At 44.0% G+C, this 17417-nt stretch overlaps 1 protein-coding gene across 1 annotated transcript in view; it reads left to right on the plus strand.

Moving 5' to 3' along the window:
* Positions 1-799: 799 nt before the first annotated feature.
* The window catches only part of CNKSR3 (CNKSR family member 3), a 61116-nt gene continuing 44498 nt past the window's right edge, over positions 800-17417 (plus strand). Inside the window, exon 1 of the mRNA XM_035538841.2 lies at positions 800-976. Coding sequence (XP_035394734.1) covers positions 925-976 — 52 coding nt within the window. The 5' untranslated portion in view covers positions 800-924. The remainder of the gene's footprint in view (positions 977-17417) is intronic.

Genomic DNA, 17417 nt, shown 5'->3' on the forward strand with positions numbered 1-17417 from the left:
GAACTTTGGAGGTCTGCACAAGAAATGCCAGTGTAAAGGACAACATTTAATTGCTTTGTAGAAGAAAGGAGGATCTGTATCTCTTTTTGACCCCACTTCACTCTCCTTTAGCGTGCTGTGCAGAAACACCATGTAGAGATTTCATTCATGTTTATGTAAAAGTGTTAATTATCAAAGTATAATGCCATGCATCATGACACATATGTTACAGGGGCTGTGTTCAGCATGTTTTGAAACACACTGTCTGGTACGTGTATATAAAAGTTTTCTAATCCAAAATGTGCAGAGTAAACTGAAGCAACCACGACACAGCTGTTCTTTGGAAGGCTACAGCCAAGGTGGGGACAAGCTAGGTGATCGCAGGCTTCTTGGTACTGGCACAGAAAACCACAGAGTTTTCTTTTCGAAGCCGGGATCTTGAAAACTTTACTTTCCGCGTGTTGGTTTTGTGTATTTATTTATTATTTTACTCAAACGCTCGATCCCTCCCAGAGCAGCCTCCCTGCCCCGCCGCGGCCATTTCCTGCCCGGGCCGGGCCGGGCCGCCTGGGGGTTGCCATTTGGACGGCAGCTCAGACCCCGAGCCCCCACAGGGACTTTCTCCTCGGCGCTTTTCCACATACGGCGCCGGGCCGGAGGCGGCCGGCTCCCGCTGGGCCCTCGGGCCGAAACCCGCCGGTTCGGCCGAGGGCAGCCGGGCTGCAGCACCTGGGGGCGGAGCGGCGGCGGGGCGGGCCCGACCGCGGCCCGCGGGAGGAGCCGGCCCGGGGGGACGGCCCGGCCGGCGCGGGGCGGGCGGGGAGCGGGGCCGCGGGGATGGGAGCCTGAGAGGGGGCGAGCTCGCGGCCGGAGGAGCGCGGCGGGCGGCGGCAGCGGTGGTGCCGGTGTCCCGCAGGGGCAGGTCCCGGCGGGGCCGAGCCCGCCATGGAGCCGGTGACCAGGTGGAGCCCGAAGCAAGTGGTGGACTGGACCAAGGGTAAGGGCGCCTGCGCTGCCCGGCACGGCTCGGCACGGCTCGGCACGGCCCGCGGGAACTTTCTGGTGCCGGGCTCGGCGGCCCCGTGGGCGAGCGGGGCCGGCGCCTCCAGCGCCGCCGCGGCGGTGCCAGCCCCAGTCGCAGCCCCGTCCCAGGAGCGGGCGGCTTCCAGGCCGGTTCCCTCTCCGTGCCCGTGAGCCCCGGGCGCTTTTTCCTCCCTCTCCGGGGCGCGGGGACGAGGCGAGCCCCGTCGGCAGGGCGGGCGGCTCCGGCAGAGCACCCCTAGAGCTCGCTCCCGTCCCCCTGCGGCCGTGCCCGGCGGGGGCAGCTCCCCTCCTGCCGGCCGGTCGGTAGGCCACGCGAGTTGGCTTGCAGCTTTTCGGGCGAAACCCGCCCGCTGGCCAAAAACACCTTGGTTTGTAAGTTAAGCAAAGTTAAGTTAAGGAGGAGAGCTCGAGTTAAGCAAGGCGTTCGCAAAGCCCGTCCGCTGGTGCAGCTGTGGGAAGCTGTTTCCTGAGAGAAGGGAGGTGGGGGCTGCGAGCTGTGCCCCCAGGTGTCCCACCCCCCTCTGGGGGGGACACCTGCCGTGCTCGGTGGCTTTTTTTTTTTTTTTGTGAAGGCAGTGTTGGCTTCAACTGTGTCAAACTTGGTCGGACGCTGCCAGTGCTTTCTGAATGGCAATTAGAGGACTGCTCTCGCAGTTCCTGCTCTGCAGTGCGAAAATCAAAAGGGAAATAGCTCTGAATTAGGTGAGAGGCTTGTGACTTGTGGGATGGACTGCTGTTGTCTCACAGGACTGTGTTTTAGGGCCATCACCCTTTGTTATATAAAGCGTTTTCCCAGGCTTTGCTTGATTTGAAGTTGATGCGAAATTACGAATGCTTTGAGAGTTGAAAGCTCCCCTGGATTAGCAGCGGCACTCACTTATAGCAGCCATTACTTCGATGTCTCGGGACCATAATGCTGATTAGACTGCATGCTTGTGGTCAGCACTTGGCAGGAGTTTGGTTCGAGACTGAGTCAAATTTGGAAAGCAGGCTAATGTTTTCGTACAGAGAGCAAAATGGATACTCCCAGCCCTCCTGAGTGTGAACATGTGTCCGGGCGTGCCGGTGCCAATGATGGACTGTGTGCGCAGCCTCTGGAAGGAGAGGAGTCCGCACAGACGTGCTGCGAAGTTATGCGTTAACATCTAAATAACTTCCCCAGAAAGACCTCTCTTTCTCCTATTGGTATTGGTTTAAACAGGAGTGCATTGTTACAATGAAATAAGCCTTTTGCTTTGGCATGTGGAATATTTATATAATGCTGTTCCCTCATTGTGTTTTTTCTCTTGGGCACTGAAAGTTTGTTACCTTGCCAGATTAAAGAGTAAACCTGCTAATCATTTTAAAAGGCTTTATTATACTTGAGCATGCTTGGCTTGCTTTCTTGCATAATTTATTTTACTTGCAGGTTCCTTGAACAGGTAACTCTTTAGTGGGACCCTCAATTAGTGTTATGCAGAATAATTTGAGGCCTGGCTGTAGTTGGAAGGTGGATCTTCTGACTAATGCTAACGCGTGTCCTTTGAAATGCAAAGGAATAAATTAAAGACTGCCAGTGACTTTTGTTTCTGCTGTTGTTTTTCAGTTTCCAGGTAAGCATTTGACTTCTTCATTGCATGGCGTCTTTTTACGTCACTCCCTGCATGACAAGATTGTAATAAAGAAATGAGATGTGGAAAACTTTATTTTTTGGTTAGACATTCATCTCTGCTCATTAAAATTGACACTTTAATAGTAGCCTTATTAATACTATGTTTCATGGCTTATTTTTAAGCCAAAATGCTTAACTACTATGTAGTTCACAACCACTGCATTTTATGTTTGAGCAGAGACCAATAGTCTGTATTTTAACTTATGAATATTATCTTCAATTCTCGAGGCTAGTTTTATAAATACACTGATTAACAGAATGTTTGGAGAGGAGCTTATGCCTTTTGTTTGACTATCACTGTCCATCTAGGGACGTAATACCATGATCTTCACTCAACTGGTCAAGCTATGGGAGAAAATGCTTTGGCTGGTGATGTTTGCTGCCTGTAGTTAGTGCTGTGGTGCCGTGGAGATGTATTCTAGGAGAATGACATAAATAACTATGATGGGAGTTGCCAACTTGCAGTGGGGAGATTGGTTTTGCAGATAATGATGCATGCATGTCATACAACGATAAAAGTATCTTGGAAAAAGTTAAGGGAGTAGTGTAAATAAATGGTCTGATTTAGTCCATTTTTAATGTTCAATGGAAAACGGAGAAGTTTTCTCCAGGAACTGTTTTTCTATTTTGAATTTGTTCACAACCAAGCATCTATTAACTGATACTTTTAAATCGAAAACAAAACAAACAAAAACAGCAACTACAAAAAAAAAAAAGGACAACAAAACCCCACCTTTTCCCAACTAAAAGAAACATAGAAACTTTCCCCTATTCCAGGAAGCAATTACCAAAAAGCCAAGTCCAAAAGTAAGCTGTATAACTACTTCTGGACAGTCTGCTTATTTGTTTTTTGTGAACCTGGCTTCCTTTAAAAAACAAACAGAAAAAACTCTAACTTTTTTTTTTTTAACAGGACAACTCTTATCCTGAATAGTCCCCTTCTATGATTTTTGAGCTATTCGCTTCTATGCAGATTCTGTAAATAGGCTTTATCTGTAATTTAAAACAGAACCTATTTTGAATTAGTTACAGAAAAGTGAATATTTTTAGATTTTTGTAGCCAGATTTTAAATGAAAAGAGCTTTGTTTATCTCTAGCAACAATAGGTGATACAAGAAGCTGTCGCTTGTGTTCTCTTGTTAATTCGGACTAGAATGCTGCTGTTTTTGTGTGAAGAAGGGTGTATTTCTGGCAAAGAGACTGTACTGACAGTAGTAGAATCGCGAAGAGTGGGTCCAGTGAAATTGAAGCTGCTGCTGAAGGAGTTGTACTTTTGCTCACTAGCAGCTTTGTAGGTGAAGCATTTCTCAAGCTTTTAGCAAGGATATGATGAATCTTCAGCTGCCGCATCGATATTCGGAACCTGATAACTGTGTGGTCACCTCTTTGATTTCTGTGCAGAAGAGGTTCTGGTGTAGTTACGGGCTTCTCTTACAGTGTAACATGGACTTGAGCAGTATTTGGGGGCTTTCTTCAGCAGTGGAAAGGTACTTTTTTTTTTTCTTTCTTCTAGGTTGTTGTGTTGAATTGACTTGCTTGCAGGTGGTTGTGGAGCTTGTTTAATGATTTGACCTTCACTGTTTTCTTGGAACTGACTGAACCCAGATGTTGATCCTTTATGGGAGAGAAGTTAACACCTGCCTGGCATTGCAGCTGACCTGCAGCCTTGCTCCTGTGTGGGCCAAGATGTTCATAGGCTCAGAGTCCTCACTTCATTCTCACACTGCTCTTGTACTACTCCTCCCCTCCCCAGAGCTTTTAAAGAAGGGAGTCCTGGAGTAATTCAGTTGTGTTGTATTGTAATTCAGTTCAGTGTTGGGACAGGCTGACAGCCATAGAGATCACAGCACATCTGCTGTACTGCTGATGGTACCATTTGACTGTGGGCTTGTAGTTTTCTGGGCTTTGGCTCTCCTGGATGCAGAAGCCATCAAGAACCCATTGACATAGGGCCATGTGTGTGGAAAAATCTCATGAACCCATTGACATAGAGTGGAAAAATCTCCGGCACAGAAGTAGCGTAACTCTTCTGGCAGAGGAGCAATTTGAAGAAAATGTAATAATGTGATCATGTTCAGAAACTTTCTGTAGTCCCAGAAGCCCCTGGCTACTGAAAACCTTGCAGCTAGGGTCATTCCTCAAAAGATGTGAGAGGAAAAAGTTGTGTAAGGGGGATTCTCCTCTGTGAAAAATGTCACTGTCTTACTAGACAACATCGTTGTATCTCCTCTTTGTTTTCAGTAGCCTGATTTCCTTCTTCCCCGCTGCCCCCAGGCCTAGCATACTTCTGTGACTTGTGATTTCAAGCCAAATTTTACACGGTAAAGACAGTTTGACATGCTTGTGGTTAGATGCCGTCGTTGTTGTGAGTCTCCATCACAATCTGGCCTTTGTTCCTGTAGCTGTGGGCTCAGCTAGCTCTGGATCGAGCTGGCACTTCGGTCTTTTTATTGCGCTCTAGGTTCAGTTATTCCATTACCCAATAGTTCATGGGTGTCATTTATTCCTGTGGCTGTTATGTCACAAAATACTCTGATTTCCATTCCTGGTAAATCTTGAGGGAAAGCGCATTTATTTATAGGTATGCCTGGAAGGAGGAAGACAAATATGCTAATTTATTAATAGTTAGCAATTAATCGTGAGGACCTGGTGTTCTTTTTTTAGAGCTATCTCGCTTACCCAGGGAGATTTCAGCAAGGTCAGCCGTGTTAACTGTGTGTGTCGGGAGCCGCAAACCGAAGCTGGATTTCAGCAGCAGTTATGAGTGACACATAGCACTGAGGTTGTTTTTTAGCTTTTTTTTTTCTTTTTAAGTATTCTGAACACTGTTGTGTTCAAGTTTTGTGGAAAAAAAAATCTAACACTAATAAACTGCTACTTAGTTCTTAAGAGAGTATTTTGCTTTCAATGAAGAGTAGTAGAGAGAGCTGACCATAACTGCAGAGGAGTTTCTGTGTTTGCTTGGTTACTTAAACATATATTTAAACTGCCTTATTAAACAGATCAGGAAATGGCACTGAATGAACACTTTCTCTTTTCAGGTATTTGAACTGAAATTCTGACTGTAGCCGGCCCATAATGTCTTGCCAGCAGAAGGTGAAAATACTAAATAAATCTATTTAGTGCTTGTCTGTGGGATGAAACTTCAAGTGAAAAAGCTGCACAACCAGTTTGTACGAATGCTGGTTTAAAATTATTCATTTGCTGTTGCAAAGATAAGTGAGTGTGTATGAAAAAATAAAACAGAGGAGTTGGCCTCTGTGTTCGTGTGTTTAGATCACGTTTTCATGTTTTTCTGCTGTGTTGCAGTTTCTTGAGCTGCTTGTGGGTTCCGTGGTGTTTTTTATTTTTTTTTATGATCTTTCAGTGTTCACAGTCAGCTCTGTTTGCTTTGCCATTAAGAGGCTGTTCAAACTGTTTTAACCAAACATCACAAGTCTAGAAGTAGAGTGCTGTCATCATAATGTCTTGAAAAGCAACATTTTAAATGCTAAAATCTCCACGGGCTTTACTGGAAAGTTGATTGTAATCTTTATAAAGAAATGTAATGCAACTCTGGATAGGGATACAGGTGGGTGGGTAGTGGGTAAAAAGTATATTTAGGTAGTACCTAAACATTGGTAGTAGTGTTAAATGCTCTGTACTAATCAATTAGAGCTATGGTGGTGGTACAGTTATTAGGTGAAGTTTCTTCTAACTGCTTAGTGGTAGAAACTGGCCAATGAATTGGTTGCATTTTTTTCTTAAATGCCTTTCCTTCAGTGATCAGAAGTCTTTTGTTTCCATTGTTTGAGACTTCTGGAGCAAAATCCTCATTTGTGTGTGTCAGACTTAAATAATTCTGGTTACTTATGTGCTTGTTCCTTCTGCTTCTTTCTGCTCTGGACTCTTTGTTTTCAGCATATAAGTCCCTTTGGCCAAGGATCATGCCTGTCTGTTTGTACACTGTCTAGCACACTGCAAGAGCTAATGGAAGACAAAGTACAGGGCACTAGATAAAATGCATGTTGAATTTTGTCATGATCTTTTATTTTCTTAAGTGAAAGAGCCTGACAAAAGGTTGTTACCCAACAGATGCTACTAGATGAATTGCAGTTATGAGTGATGCGTGCAGACAGCCTGTCAGGAAGTGTTCAGAAGCATGTGGGGTTTTCTTCGGGTGGTGTTTGTTCTTTCCTTTTGATTTCTTAAATCTAAGCTTCTGGATTGCCTGATCTAAGTCCTGTTCTATCAGTTAAGCTCCTTCCAGGCACGGCAAGCAGCTGATGACTTGCAACGGTTAAGAAGTGTTAAGAGGTGTTGAGACTGCTCAGTTCTCTGCTGCATCATCTTAGAACAAGATTCTCCTTTGCAGGGAAGCTTCATACAGAAGCTATGTCAGTGCATAAGTCCAAACATCAGTGCCTCTGTGAATTAAATGGTAAAATTTGGTTTCCATTGCATCTTTTCTGTACTCATGATGTCGTTAGTCTTAATTTGTACCTTACGTTTTCCTGACATCATCACATACTTAGATCTCACCTCATTACAGGTTTGTTGTTTTGGGAGTCTCTTCTTTCTGTCCTCCAGATACTCCAAATATGTAAGTCCTGTTTAAAGGAGAAGGTAGTGAGGTACTGATGTTTTCAGGGCTAACTTACAGAGGGGAAAGGAAGGGTGGATAGAAATTAATGGAGATGGGACCTCTGTAGCAACCTCTTATATATTTACAAGTAGTTCTTTAGGACTCAGTTTCTTGTGGTCACAGGATTGTTCACAGATTTTAATGTTACTTCACAGGGCTGCAATAAGAGGTAGGAAATTCAAATGAAATGCTGTTTGACTTTGTCTCTCTGTCTGAAGTTAGGCAGGGTATATAGTCCTTTTGTCATTAGGGCTCTAATTTCTAGCGTGAGATGACTTCTGAGTCTGAGGTATCATTCATATCCCTGGGCCATGCTTGCTTTGCATAAGAAGATTGCCTGCAGATTTCCATATGCCTGCTTCCATCCTTTTAGAATACAAGCAATAATATTTTACAGCTTGGAGGATCTGCAGAAGGTACATAGAATCTGCCTGATTGTTTTTTTTTTTTTTTTTACTAGTTTTAAACATTCATTAGCTATTAGAATATATATTTATGATATTATGAAAAGTAGCCACTTTTCATCAAATGTTGCATGTGCTGGATAAAACCAAGCATCTGTATTTGATTTGGTGAGATCAAATCACTGACCTTTGCAACTTTGGTCTACAGACTTTCATTCAGTATCTGACCGACTTGTATTGTAATATTGCATTAGTGCTGAGTTCGTATAGTTTCTTATACATGCTTCTCCTGCCCTTTTACATAAAGACAGCTCTCTGTCACTGCAATACCAAAATCTCTTTTTTTTTTTTTTTTGACTTTCTTATATTAGTAGTTAGGTGTAGGTAAGCCAAGTGTCTGGTGTGGTGTTGCAATCAAAGCTCTGTGGTGTAAATGTGATCTTATCTTGCTTCTTGATCAAAGGAAAGAACTCCATTTAGAACTTAATTGATGTTCATCAAGGGCTAAGGCTTCTGCTAAAGCAAGTGTTGGTACACGCTTCTAGGCTAATATGATCCTGATGTCTCTGCCTTGTGTGTGCAAAATGAATGTTGCTTAGGTTGCCATCCTTTTATCGTTAATGCTAATAATATCTTTCCTTATCTCACCAAGTCTTGTATTACTGGAATGAAGTTTGCCAGGTGAATGCTTTATGAAAAGCTCTGTAATATGCCTATTTTGTCATTAAATAGACGATATCTTGTCTGATACAGATGCTTTCCCAGCCTGAACAGAAGGGCAGGGCTCAAGGTATTGCTTCCTTTGTCTATATCGTGAGGCAGGCTGGTTAAGGGCTTCAGCTGGGCTTTCTCACTTTTGTAGCTTGTAAAAGGCCCCTGTGTGTAACCAAAGGGATCTTCTGCCTTCTGTTGTGATGCTGCTGCTGTTGCCAGTTCCAGAGGTGATGCTCTGTCCTGAGCAGCAGTGTGTTTTCTCCTCTTCTGTGCCATGGCGTGGTGAAGTAGCTGCGTCCTCGCCGTGACGGCTAGAAGGCAGCCAGTGGTGACAGCTGGACGTGCAAGCAGAAGAGTGAAGCTCTGCTGATCTTCTCCATTGGGGTACCAATACCACAGCTTTGGTGTCTGAAAAGACGTCGTTTTGAGATGGCTTCTGTCACGCTGCTCCAGGAGGAAGGGCGCTGTACCTCAGCAGGGATTGTAGGTGTGCGTGTTGGTGCAAGGCTGCAGGGAGACGGAGCAGCAGGGACTGAAGACTTTTTTTCCTGTCCTCCTGCGTAGGACGGAGGGCTGTGAGAGCCAGTTCAGGCATGCCTGAAGAATGCGGACTGAAAAACACGTGAAGGTCCAGGGATGGAGCTGTGCCCAGAGAGCCCTGTAGGGAAACAGTGGAAGCCTGGTGAAATGCACAGGTACCTGCTCCGACACGAGGGTGCTGCTCCTCCAGCCCCTTTCCCCCTCAGGAGATCTGTATTCACCGCTTCGCTTGCCCGTCCTCAGCAAGGTGCGGGATTCTTGTGGGCTCCACCAAGCAGAGTTTTGAGAGGATTATGGCAAAGCATAACCTAGTAATTGTTGGCATTCCTGATGCAAGCTATAATGGAAACTTCAGTTGAAAGAGGAGACAAAAGATAAATATGCTATAAATTGTGTCCTTGTATGTGTTTTTTTCTTAGAAATTTTCTTATAAATATAGTACACATAGTATTTGGACTTCAGCTGTGTTCACCAGAGGAAGTAACATTATACCTCTTGTCAAATACAATGCCTGTGTAAACATAAAAGTATCATAGTTATTTATTTGTATTTTAAAACAATCCTTTTTCTTTCCTCTAACATACATGATGCTACTTGAGAGAACAGCACGGGATAAATAAATCCATATGTGAGGAAAACAAGAACTTGAAAATGAAACCTGTCAGTAATTTTTTTATTCTTACCAGTTTTGGTTGTATCTCATGGTACCATGTGTGTGTTATGTAGCTGGAACTGATTTAAAAAAAAAAAAACAAAAACAACGTGGTTTGCCTTCAGTTACGCTTAGGATTTAACAGGTATATTGGAGGAAGGTGTAGTACTGGCCTTTGAGGATGAGATTCCTTCATCATTCAGGAGGGTGGACGTGTGTTTGTAGATGCAGCAGTGCCCGAGCTGGAGCACTGCAATGGGCTGACACAAACCTGTGCTTCTCCAGGAGGTACTGGCTGGTGTGGGGCTCTCACTAGCAGAGAACCTATTCCTACGGTTGCACTTAGGACAGTTTCATGTTTCTTCAGTGATTTGCTGCCTACTGCTTTATTAGGCTGATGGTGGCTGGCAAGATTCTGGGTAGCTGAGGTACTTTTATAAAGATTTTAACAGTATTAAGGGAAGATGGCTGGAACAGAGCTTTGAGAAACAAAGACTCTAGGTGTGATGAGCGTACGCTCTGTGCCTTGTGCAATTTTTATCTTGATTTAACTGTAATACATCCCAGTATCCCAGTACTTTATGTATGACAGTATCCCAGGTACTTTAGTCTTTATTTTATTCTTCCTGTACCCCTCGCAGTAGGAAGCTGCTGTTATTTTAAAGGTCGGGAGTTAAACCTGCGAGGAGTTCAGGATGTGCCTCTGTTACACAGTGCAGTTTTAACTAACCAGAAGTAGGTTATCTATGTACAAGAAACAGCATGAATGTGGTTGGCTTGGCTATTTCCATCCCTGGATGCAGTTACATTGCTTCTAAACTCCTCAACACTCTGGCCTGCTTCAGGTGTCAACATATGGCACTGCATGTGGAGCATGTGGTAAAGGAAAGTGATTTGCCTCTGGTCATACCGTGGGTGGCATTCAAATTGGGATTAAGATGTGATTAATTTATATGTCTGTACTCTTGTTGTGGTCACCGGAGCCTAGAGAATAGTTCAGAAGATCTCGTGTCTATTTTGGGGCGAGCTGAATGATGCTCTGGGCTCCACTGAGTACCGAGAAGGTCTCTGTGGGGTATCCTGGTAGAGTAAGCATGTCAGTCCCCAGCTGGGTCCATCCCATGATGTCTTCAGTGTGGCTCAATGCTGTTGGTTCCTGGATGCTCCCTTTGCCATAAGTCACCCAGAGCTGCTGTAGTGCAGGAAGTGACAACAGAAAATGAGGCGTGCCTATTTAGAAAGGGTGTGCAGGCATATGAAAAGAAAGCATGGCTTCATGTAGGGTTGTCCAAATACTACTAATCAATAGGCATCTGCTGTATAGAGAAGTTGTTGAATGTAGTCAAACACGATCTGTATGTGGGAGAGTTGTAATTATATCTTATGCTATTTAGCATCTGTTGAAAAATTCGGGATGTTACAACACCAAGTTCTTAAAGTATGGCATGAGAGAGTAATAACGTATGCGTGTGTGATAATCACTAGCCTCTTCCATCCTTTTTGCTTTGTCTAGCTCCCTCCTGCCCGGTATCTGCTGGGTGAACTACCTTGTAAAGCTATGCAGAAAGATGAGCAGGACCGCCTGTTTCTTCATGGAAGGGTAGCTTTCAACAATTGTAATTGAGTCAGGTGTAGCTGATACATTTTAGATCCTTGTGGTATAGTTAGAAACACTTGGAGCAGTCATCTGGGGCTAGTTTGGGTTCTTTTTACAGCAGTAACCATCCTATCTTATGGTGCTAGCCGTGATGGGAAGCCAGCGGCAAAACGATGATTTCCATTGATGTTGCTAGAAGTCAACCTTTGGTGAAGTACCTTGATTTAGGATTTTGGTAAGCTTAATATCGTTTAGTATTGTACCTTCTTAGACCACATCACAGTGCGTAGATACCAAGGTAATGAGAATCTTGGACGTATAAAATTATTCTCTCTTGAAACAAGGTGGTTGACAATTATATTCTGTGATGCGGCCATAGGACCAGCAGCAACGTTGAATATGTTCTTTTAGCATAGTAAAATCTGTACTGGCATCTCAAGGCAGAATGACTGGAGAGGACTTCCAGCTCCCAGCAGAGGAGTCATGTGCCAGACAGGCCTGGAGACTCATTCAGCTGTCATTTGCAGAAGTACTCATTTCCCAGCTTGTGAGCTTGCATGGATGCATACGGGTTTTGCTCAAATTAATATGGCTTGGTTGCTGTAGAGTACTGAATGGACTGTGTGGTTTCTAACCCATGTGTAATTGAGCATAATGCGTGTAATTTTACTGGCCAGTATCATCCTTGATTTTCCAAGGATTAAGCGTGGGTTGAAATGATAGCTGGAAACTCAACAGTTATTTGTCTCTTGTGTCTTTACTGAAACACATTTTGCCATTTAATATTCCTCACTGGCAGTGGGTATTCTAAAAAATCTGGTAACTTCTGAGAATGGTTTTCTATCAAGGTTTAAACAACTTGCGTTCTGCTTATAGCACCCTTCTAGCAGTTTTGTTAGCTGTACACAAGAGGGCCTTCCCTAGAGATGCTTCCATTGCCTAGGAATTATGCCTGGAAGCAGCACCAAGGAAGTTGTGTCCTGGAACAGATCTTTCCAAAAAAAACACACACACACACACACACACACACACACAAAACCACCAACATGACCCATAAGAACCAACATCCAATTTATCTGAAGTGCTATGAGAAAGAAGCAAGTAGCCATCAATTAAATTGGCTGACTTTCTTAAAAAAAAAATTTGATGGTGCTTTGTTGTAAGTATCTAAAAGTATCTTTAAGACTTGTTTGAAGCTTTGGCAGAGGGTCAGAAATATCTTGTTACCATCCTGTTAGGAGTAGGTGGAGTATTTGGAGCATTTGCTCTCACTCTTTCCTCTTAATAATCACAAAAAATGCTGGGTGAAGATGTCAGAGTGGCTGAGGCAGGCACAGGGCTCTCTCCTGCCCTCCTCTGCTCCACTCCATACCTCACTTCTGGGAACGAGGTAGAGCTCCTGGTCAGGCCGGTGGTATTTTGGACTCGTGTATGATTCAGAGCTCCTGGTTGGCTTTGCTGCTGCTGATCTTAGATCTCTCTGGCTCTATTATTGTTACATTTTACAGTTGGCTTCCTTACATTTAGGGCGTTGCACTTGCAGTCCGGTGAGGTCTCAGCTATTTTAGGAAGCAGCATTATCACTGCGTGCCTGACCAGGGCTGTAAAACAGCATGGAATAACGAAAACGCGTCAGGCAGCAAACTGTTTGAAGTGATTCCTTTAAATCTTTAATGCAGTTATAAAAAAAGAAAAAAAGGGGGGGGGGAAGGGAGAAGTGGAGAGGTTTGGTGATTGACTGCTCAATTGATAAATCTTGCTTTTTGACACAGTCTGTTTAAAGGAAGCTGAGATGCTTCAGTGATGTGCTTTAAAGTGCCTATTTTGTTGGGTGCTTCAAGGCAGGTCTCTCCTGTCACAGGGATGATGTTATCAGTGTGTTTCACTCCTGCAAAGTCTTTTTTGTCTAGCTAATTGGATCTGCCTTTCCCCCTCTCTGCTGCCTCCCCTACTGCTATGAATGTGCGCTAGCTGCTTTCACTCTTGGAGCTCTTCATGGTTGAGGAGCTTCTTGCTCTGCATGTCTTCCCTTGTGCATTTGTCCTGGTTTCAGGTAGGACAGAGTTAATTTTCCTCCTAGTAGCTGGCAGGGTGCTATGTTTTGGATTAGAATGAGAAGAGCGCTGATAACATGCTGATGTTTTAATTGTTGTAGAGCAATGCTTACACCAAGCCAAGGACTTTTCAGCTTCTCGCTCTGTCCTGCTAGCGAGCAGGCTAGGGATGCAGCAGGAGCTGGGAGGGGACAGACCCAGGACAGCTGACCCAAACTGGCCAAAGGGGTATTCCATACCATCTGACGTCATGCTGAACAATATATAGGGGTGGCTAGCCGGGGTGGGGGGGCCGGCTGCTCGGGGATAGGCTGGGCATCGGTCAGCGGGTGGTGAGCAATTGCATTGTGCATCACTTGTTTCGTACACATTATTATTAGTAATACTATTATCATTATATTATTGTTATTATTTTTCCTGTCTTAATAAACTGTCTTTATCTCAACTCACAGGCTTCACTTTCCCGTTTCTCTCCCCCATCCCGGAGAGGGAGGGGGGAGGGTGAGCGAACGGCTGTGTGGTGTTTAGCTGCTGGCCAGGTTAAACCACAACATGTTGCTGAGAAACCTCCTGCTACTTTCATTGAAGACCTTTAAGCTTTTTCTGATCCTTTTTGAGTTCCTGCGAAGCTCTTCACGAAGTCTTCAGCTGTGATGGCATCAGCCTTTGCAGGCAAAGTGTGGTGGCACAGCAAAATGACTGCCCGTCCAGTGGGACGGGCGTTGTTGTTTTGGTGCTTTTCAATGTGTTTCAAGCTCCCTTTGGATAAGGATTTTTGCTCTTTGATCTTGAGACTCCTTGTGTGTCCTGGCTCATACAAACAGCAACTTCTAAGCAGAAGTAGTATTTTGGGGATTATTAACATGGAATAATGGAGACATGCAAACAAAGGAAGTATATCCTAGGACAATCCAGAAGGGCCTCCTGTGGATTTGTCCATGATGAAGAGGTATGCACCGTCAGCATTCCTGCTAATGCCATGCAGTTTGACATATTCCTGTGATTAGCTGGTGCTGATGTCTGGTGATTCCCAGGTGCCTGTACTTATGCCTCCTCGGTGACTGTTAGGGTAAGGTGCTAGTCATAAGTGTTTCGTAACAGCATAGAAGATGGCCGTATAAAAGGCTGGCAGCTGCATCAGCTGTTGCCTTACAAGAAACTGCTCTTTGAGTAGCTCATGGGTGTAGCAATAATCACAGTGTTCGTGAGGGTGCATGCAGGCAGGAGAGACAAACGTGAGTAATGGACTTTGTTGCAATCAGCCAAAGCAGTTCCACACGGTGGTGCGAGCAGCAGCCAAACCAAATTAAAGGGATCACCCTGTTTCTTCTTGTGAGCCAAGAGGCGGTCAGTTTTGCAATGTTCGCTCTTGTTTCCACTGTGGGAACAGACATCAGAGTGTTAATTAGCAAGGGTTCAAGAAAAGGAGCTCTTGTGACTAATGAACTACTCCTTCAACCACAAAAACCTTGAAACTTTAAAACAGCAAGCTCTTAATTGCACGCTGGGGATGAAGGCCCTAGGGCAGGGGGTTGTTGCGCTGTATTAACCACACAAAATTATCAGACACAGGTTTCATGCGCTGGAGATACAAACAAGCAATGTGGAGTGTACTGTTATGGCTTTTAGAAAAAGAAGTGACTTTGGGCTTGACCTGTTAAAGTACAGGATTTATTTTTAGGGTCAACAGAGGCCTTTTTGTACTTGCTAAGGAGTATAAAAATTACTCGTACTGAAAAGGTGTTGACCCAGTTTCCATGTGGAAAGGACTTAAACCATGAAAGTACCAGTTGACAAGCCATGGAGGCAGCCACCTTACTGTGCTTCAGAGAGGACAGTGTTTTTTGTGTTGCCTGTGGTCAGTGTATAATTACTGTGATTAATATTGCATGTGATTGAATTCTGTGCTCACACTTGTTTCCATTTTCTTCCCTTTAAAGAGTACTTATCCATGCTGTGATGACAAAGCTGTTCGCAATATTAAACCAGATGTGCAGAGGCTCCCAGGTGGGAGATGCATAGGGTGATATAAGTCCAGGTTGAGATAAAGTGGACAGAAATCATGATTTTTGTCTCGTAGTGGAATGGTTTGGTTGTTTTTTGAGTTGGGCTGTGGCTTTGCTAGGCAGTTTTGCTCTACAGTTGTCTCCAGAGGCTTCCCTTCCTGGTGGTTTCAGCACGGGGATGGAGAGTGTGATGTGGTGGGGGTCTGCGCTCTCCCTTTTGTCCCAGGGTTTGTCAGCCTTAGCTGATCCTCCCTCTGGGAAGGGGATGTGTACTGCTGCTCTCAGCGCAGTTGTGCAAGTAAATACATGTTTTTGCCTTCTGTGTCTCTCATTCCAGCATCTTTCACCAGGATTAGTCTGTAGGCATGTGCACGTGAGAGGCAAAACAGTCGATGAAGCTTAGTGTCTGCAGACAGAGAGGTTGATGACAGTTTTATATCTATTAGAGTCAAAAACATTGGGGTTAAAAGGAATGTGTTTCTTATTTCACATGAGCTGGGTGGGATACCTCAAGAGATTAACTTGGTGTTATAAAGGCTTCCATGTTGCCCTGATTATACGCCCACAGTGCTCTTCTGTGGATTGCTTGCTTTTGAGATATTGATACTTCTGTCAATTTAAAATAAACACCAAGATAGTAAAGTAATGTAAAAAGTTTGTGTGTTTGCTGTGGTTGGAGCAGTGTGACTATTTAAGGGTAAGTTAGACGGGCTCTGGGCAAATTTCTCAAGTGGAAATTTTGAGTAGTCATTTCCCAGTTAGAAGTGCACTGCTTGGATCTTCCCCTTTTCCTGCTTGTATGATTTTTTTTTTTACAGTCCTTGCTCCTCCCCTAGTCATGCTTGTACCATAACCTAATTCTCCTCTTCCTCCTCCCATAGGTATACTTGTTGCCAACTTTTTTTTTTCCCTTCTCATCTTATCTCCTGTGGCTGTATTTCCATCTATTCCTTGTGTTTTTCAGTTGTTTTTTTTTCTTAGGTACTATTTTGTCATGTTGGCCTTAACTTGAGTAGGAGCAGTCTCACCGTCTCCTGTTTTATAACAGCTTTCAGAGGATTCTCGACTTTTTTTCTTCAGTAGAGAAGGTGCTTATAGAAGTGAGAAAGAGCAGGACGTGTTTTGAGGGACCTCATTAGTCCTTGGATTGTTTTTTTTTTTTTTTTTTTTTTTTTTGTCCTCCAGAGGCTACAATTTCCTGGTAGCCTCTGTGGTGACTGCTTGGAAACAAGTTGGCACTTCACAGCTTTCCGCTTATGGGTCTCCATTATTTGTGCTGAAGGCACTGCTGGAGTCAACAATTTCTGCAAGTTTTGACAGAGAGCACGTGGAGGCTGCTGTCACCCTCTCAGTAGCGGTCTTGGTTGGGGAACACGAAGCCATGTTTGCATAAGGATAAAATATCTGTGAGAGACCCTTGTTGTTGTCTTGTTGCTTTTCCTACACCTTCTTGACATTTTTCATGTCTTCATTTTAGAAAAAGAAACTCTGCTTTCCCTTTCCCCATTTCTCACCTTTCTGTGCTGTTCCCCACCCTCTGTAAAACCTAATGATTAACTTGGGTGTAAACAAGGTCGCTGTGGTGCCTGTAAGTGAAGAACAGGATGAACAGTGATCAAACAGGCTTCCATAAATCCGTTTTAAATAAAAGTCCATCACTGCATAATTAACAAACAGGGGTACTCTCACAAGTTAAACCAAATCCATCTGGGTGTGTGTTTTTCCCTTACAAAGTAGCGCACCAAAATATTGCACTTGAGTTTACGTTTCCAAATACATCTTTGGACACAGCGAGCCATTTCTCATGATTGTGAAGTTTGAAAATTTGATCTCTAGCTGGAGATCACTACACAGTACAAACCATGTGGCAGATCAACTTATTTTTTGTGAAAATAGACTCTAGTTTGAAGGTTTTTGATCTCTAAGTAGTTTGGCAATACAACTCTGTAATACTTGAGTTAAAGTATGCATTCAGGAGAGGCTGCCCAGGCAGATTTAGGTTGGTTGAAGCAAATAAATCAGTGTTTTTCAGTAAAGTTCATGATATTTCTGGATTGACTAATACCTTGTTATGAGTGGGCAAATCACTTCTAAGTGTGTCCCTTCCAACTCGGGATATTTTATGATTCCATGATTTTAAGTTAACGTGCTA

This window comes from Cygnus atratus, chromosome 3 (genome assembly GCF_013377495.2).
Source record: "Cygnus atratus isolate AKBS03 ecotype Queensland, Australia chromosome 3, CAtr_DNAZoo_HiC_assembly, whole genome shotgun sequence".
NCBI classification, from domain to species: domain Eukaryota; kingdom Metazoa; phylum Chordata; class Aves; order Anseriformes; family Anatidae; genus Cygnus; species Cygnus atratus.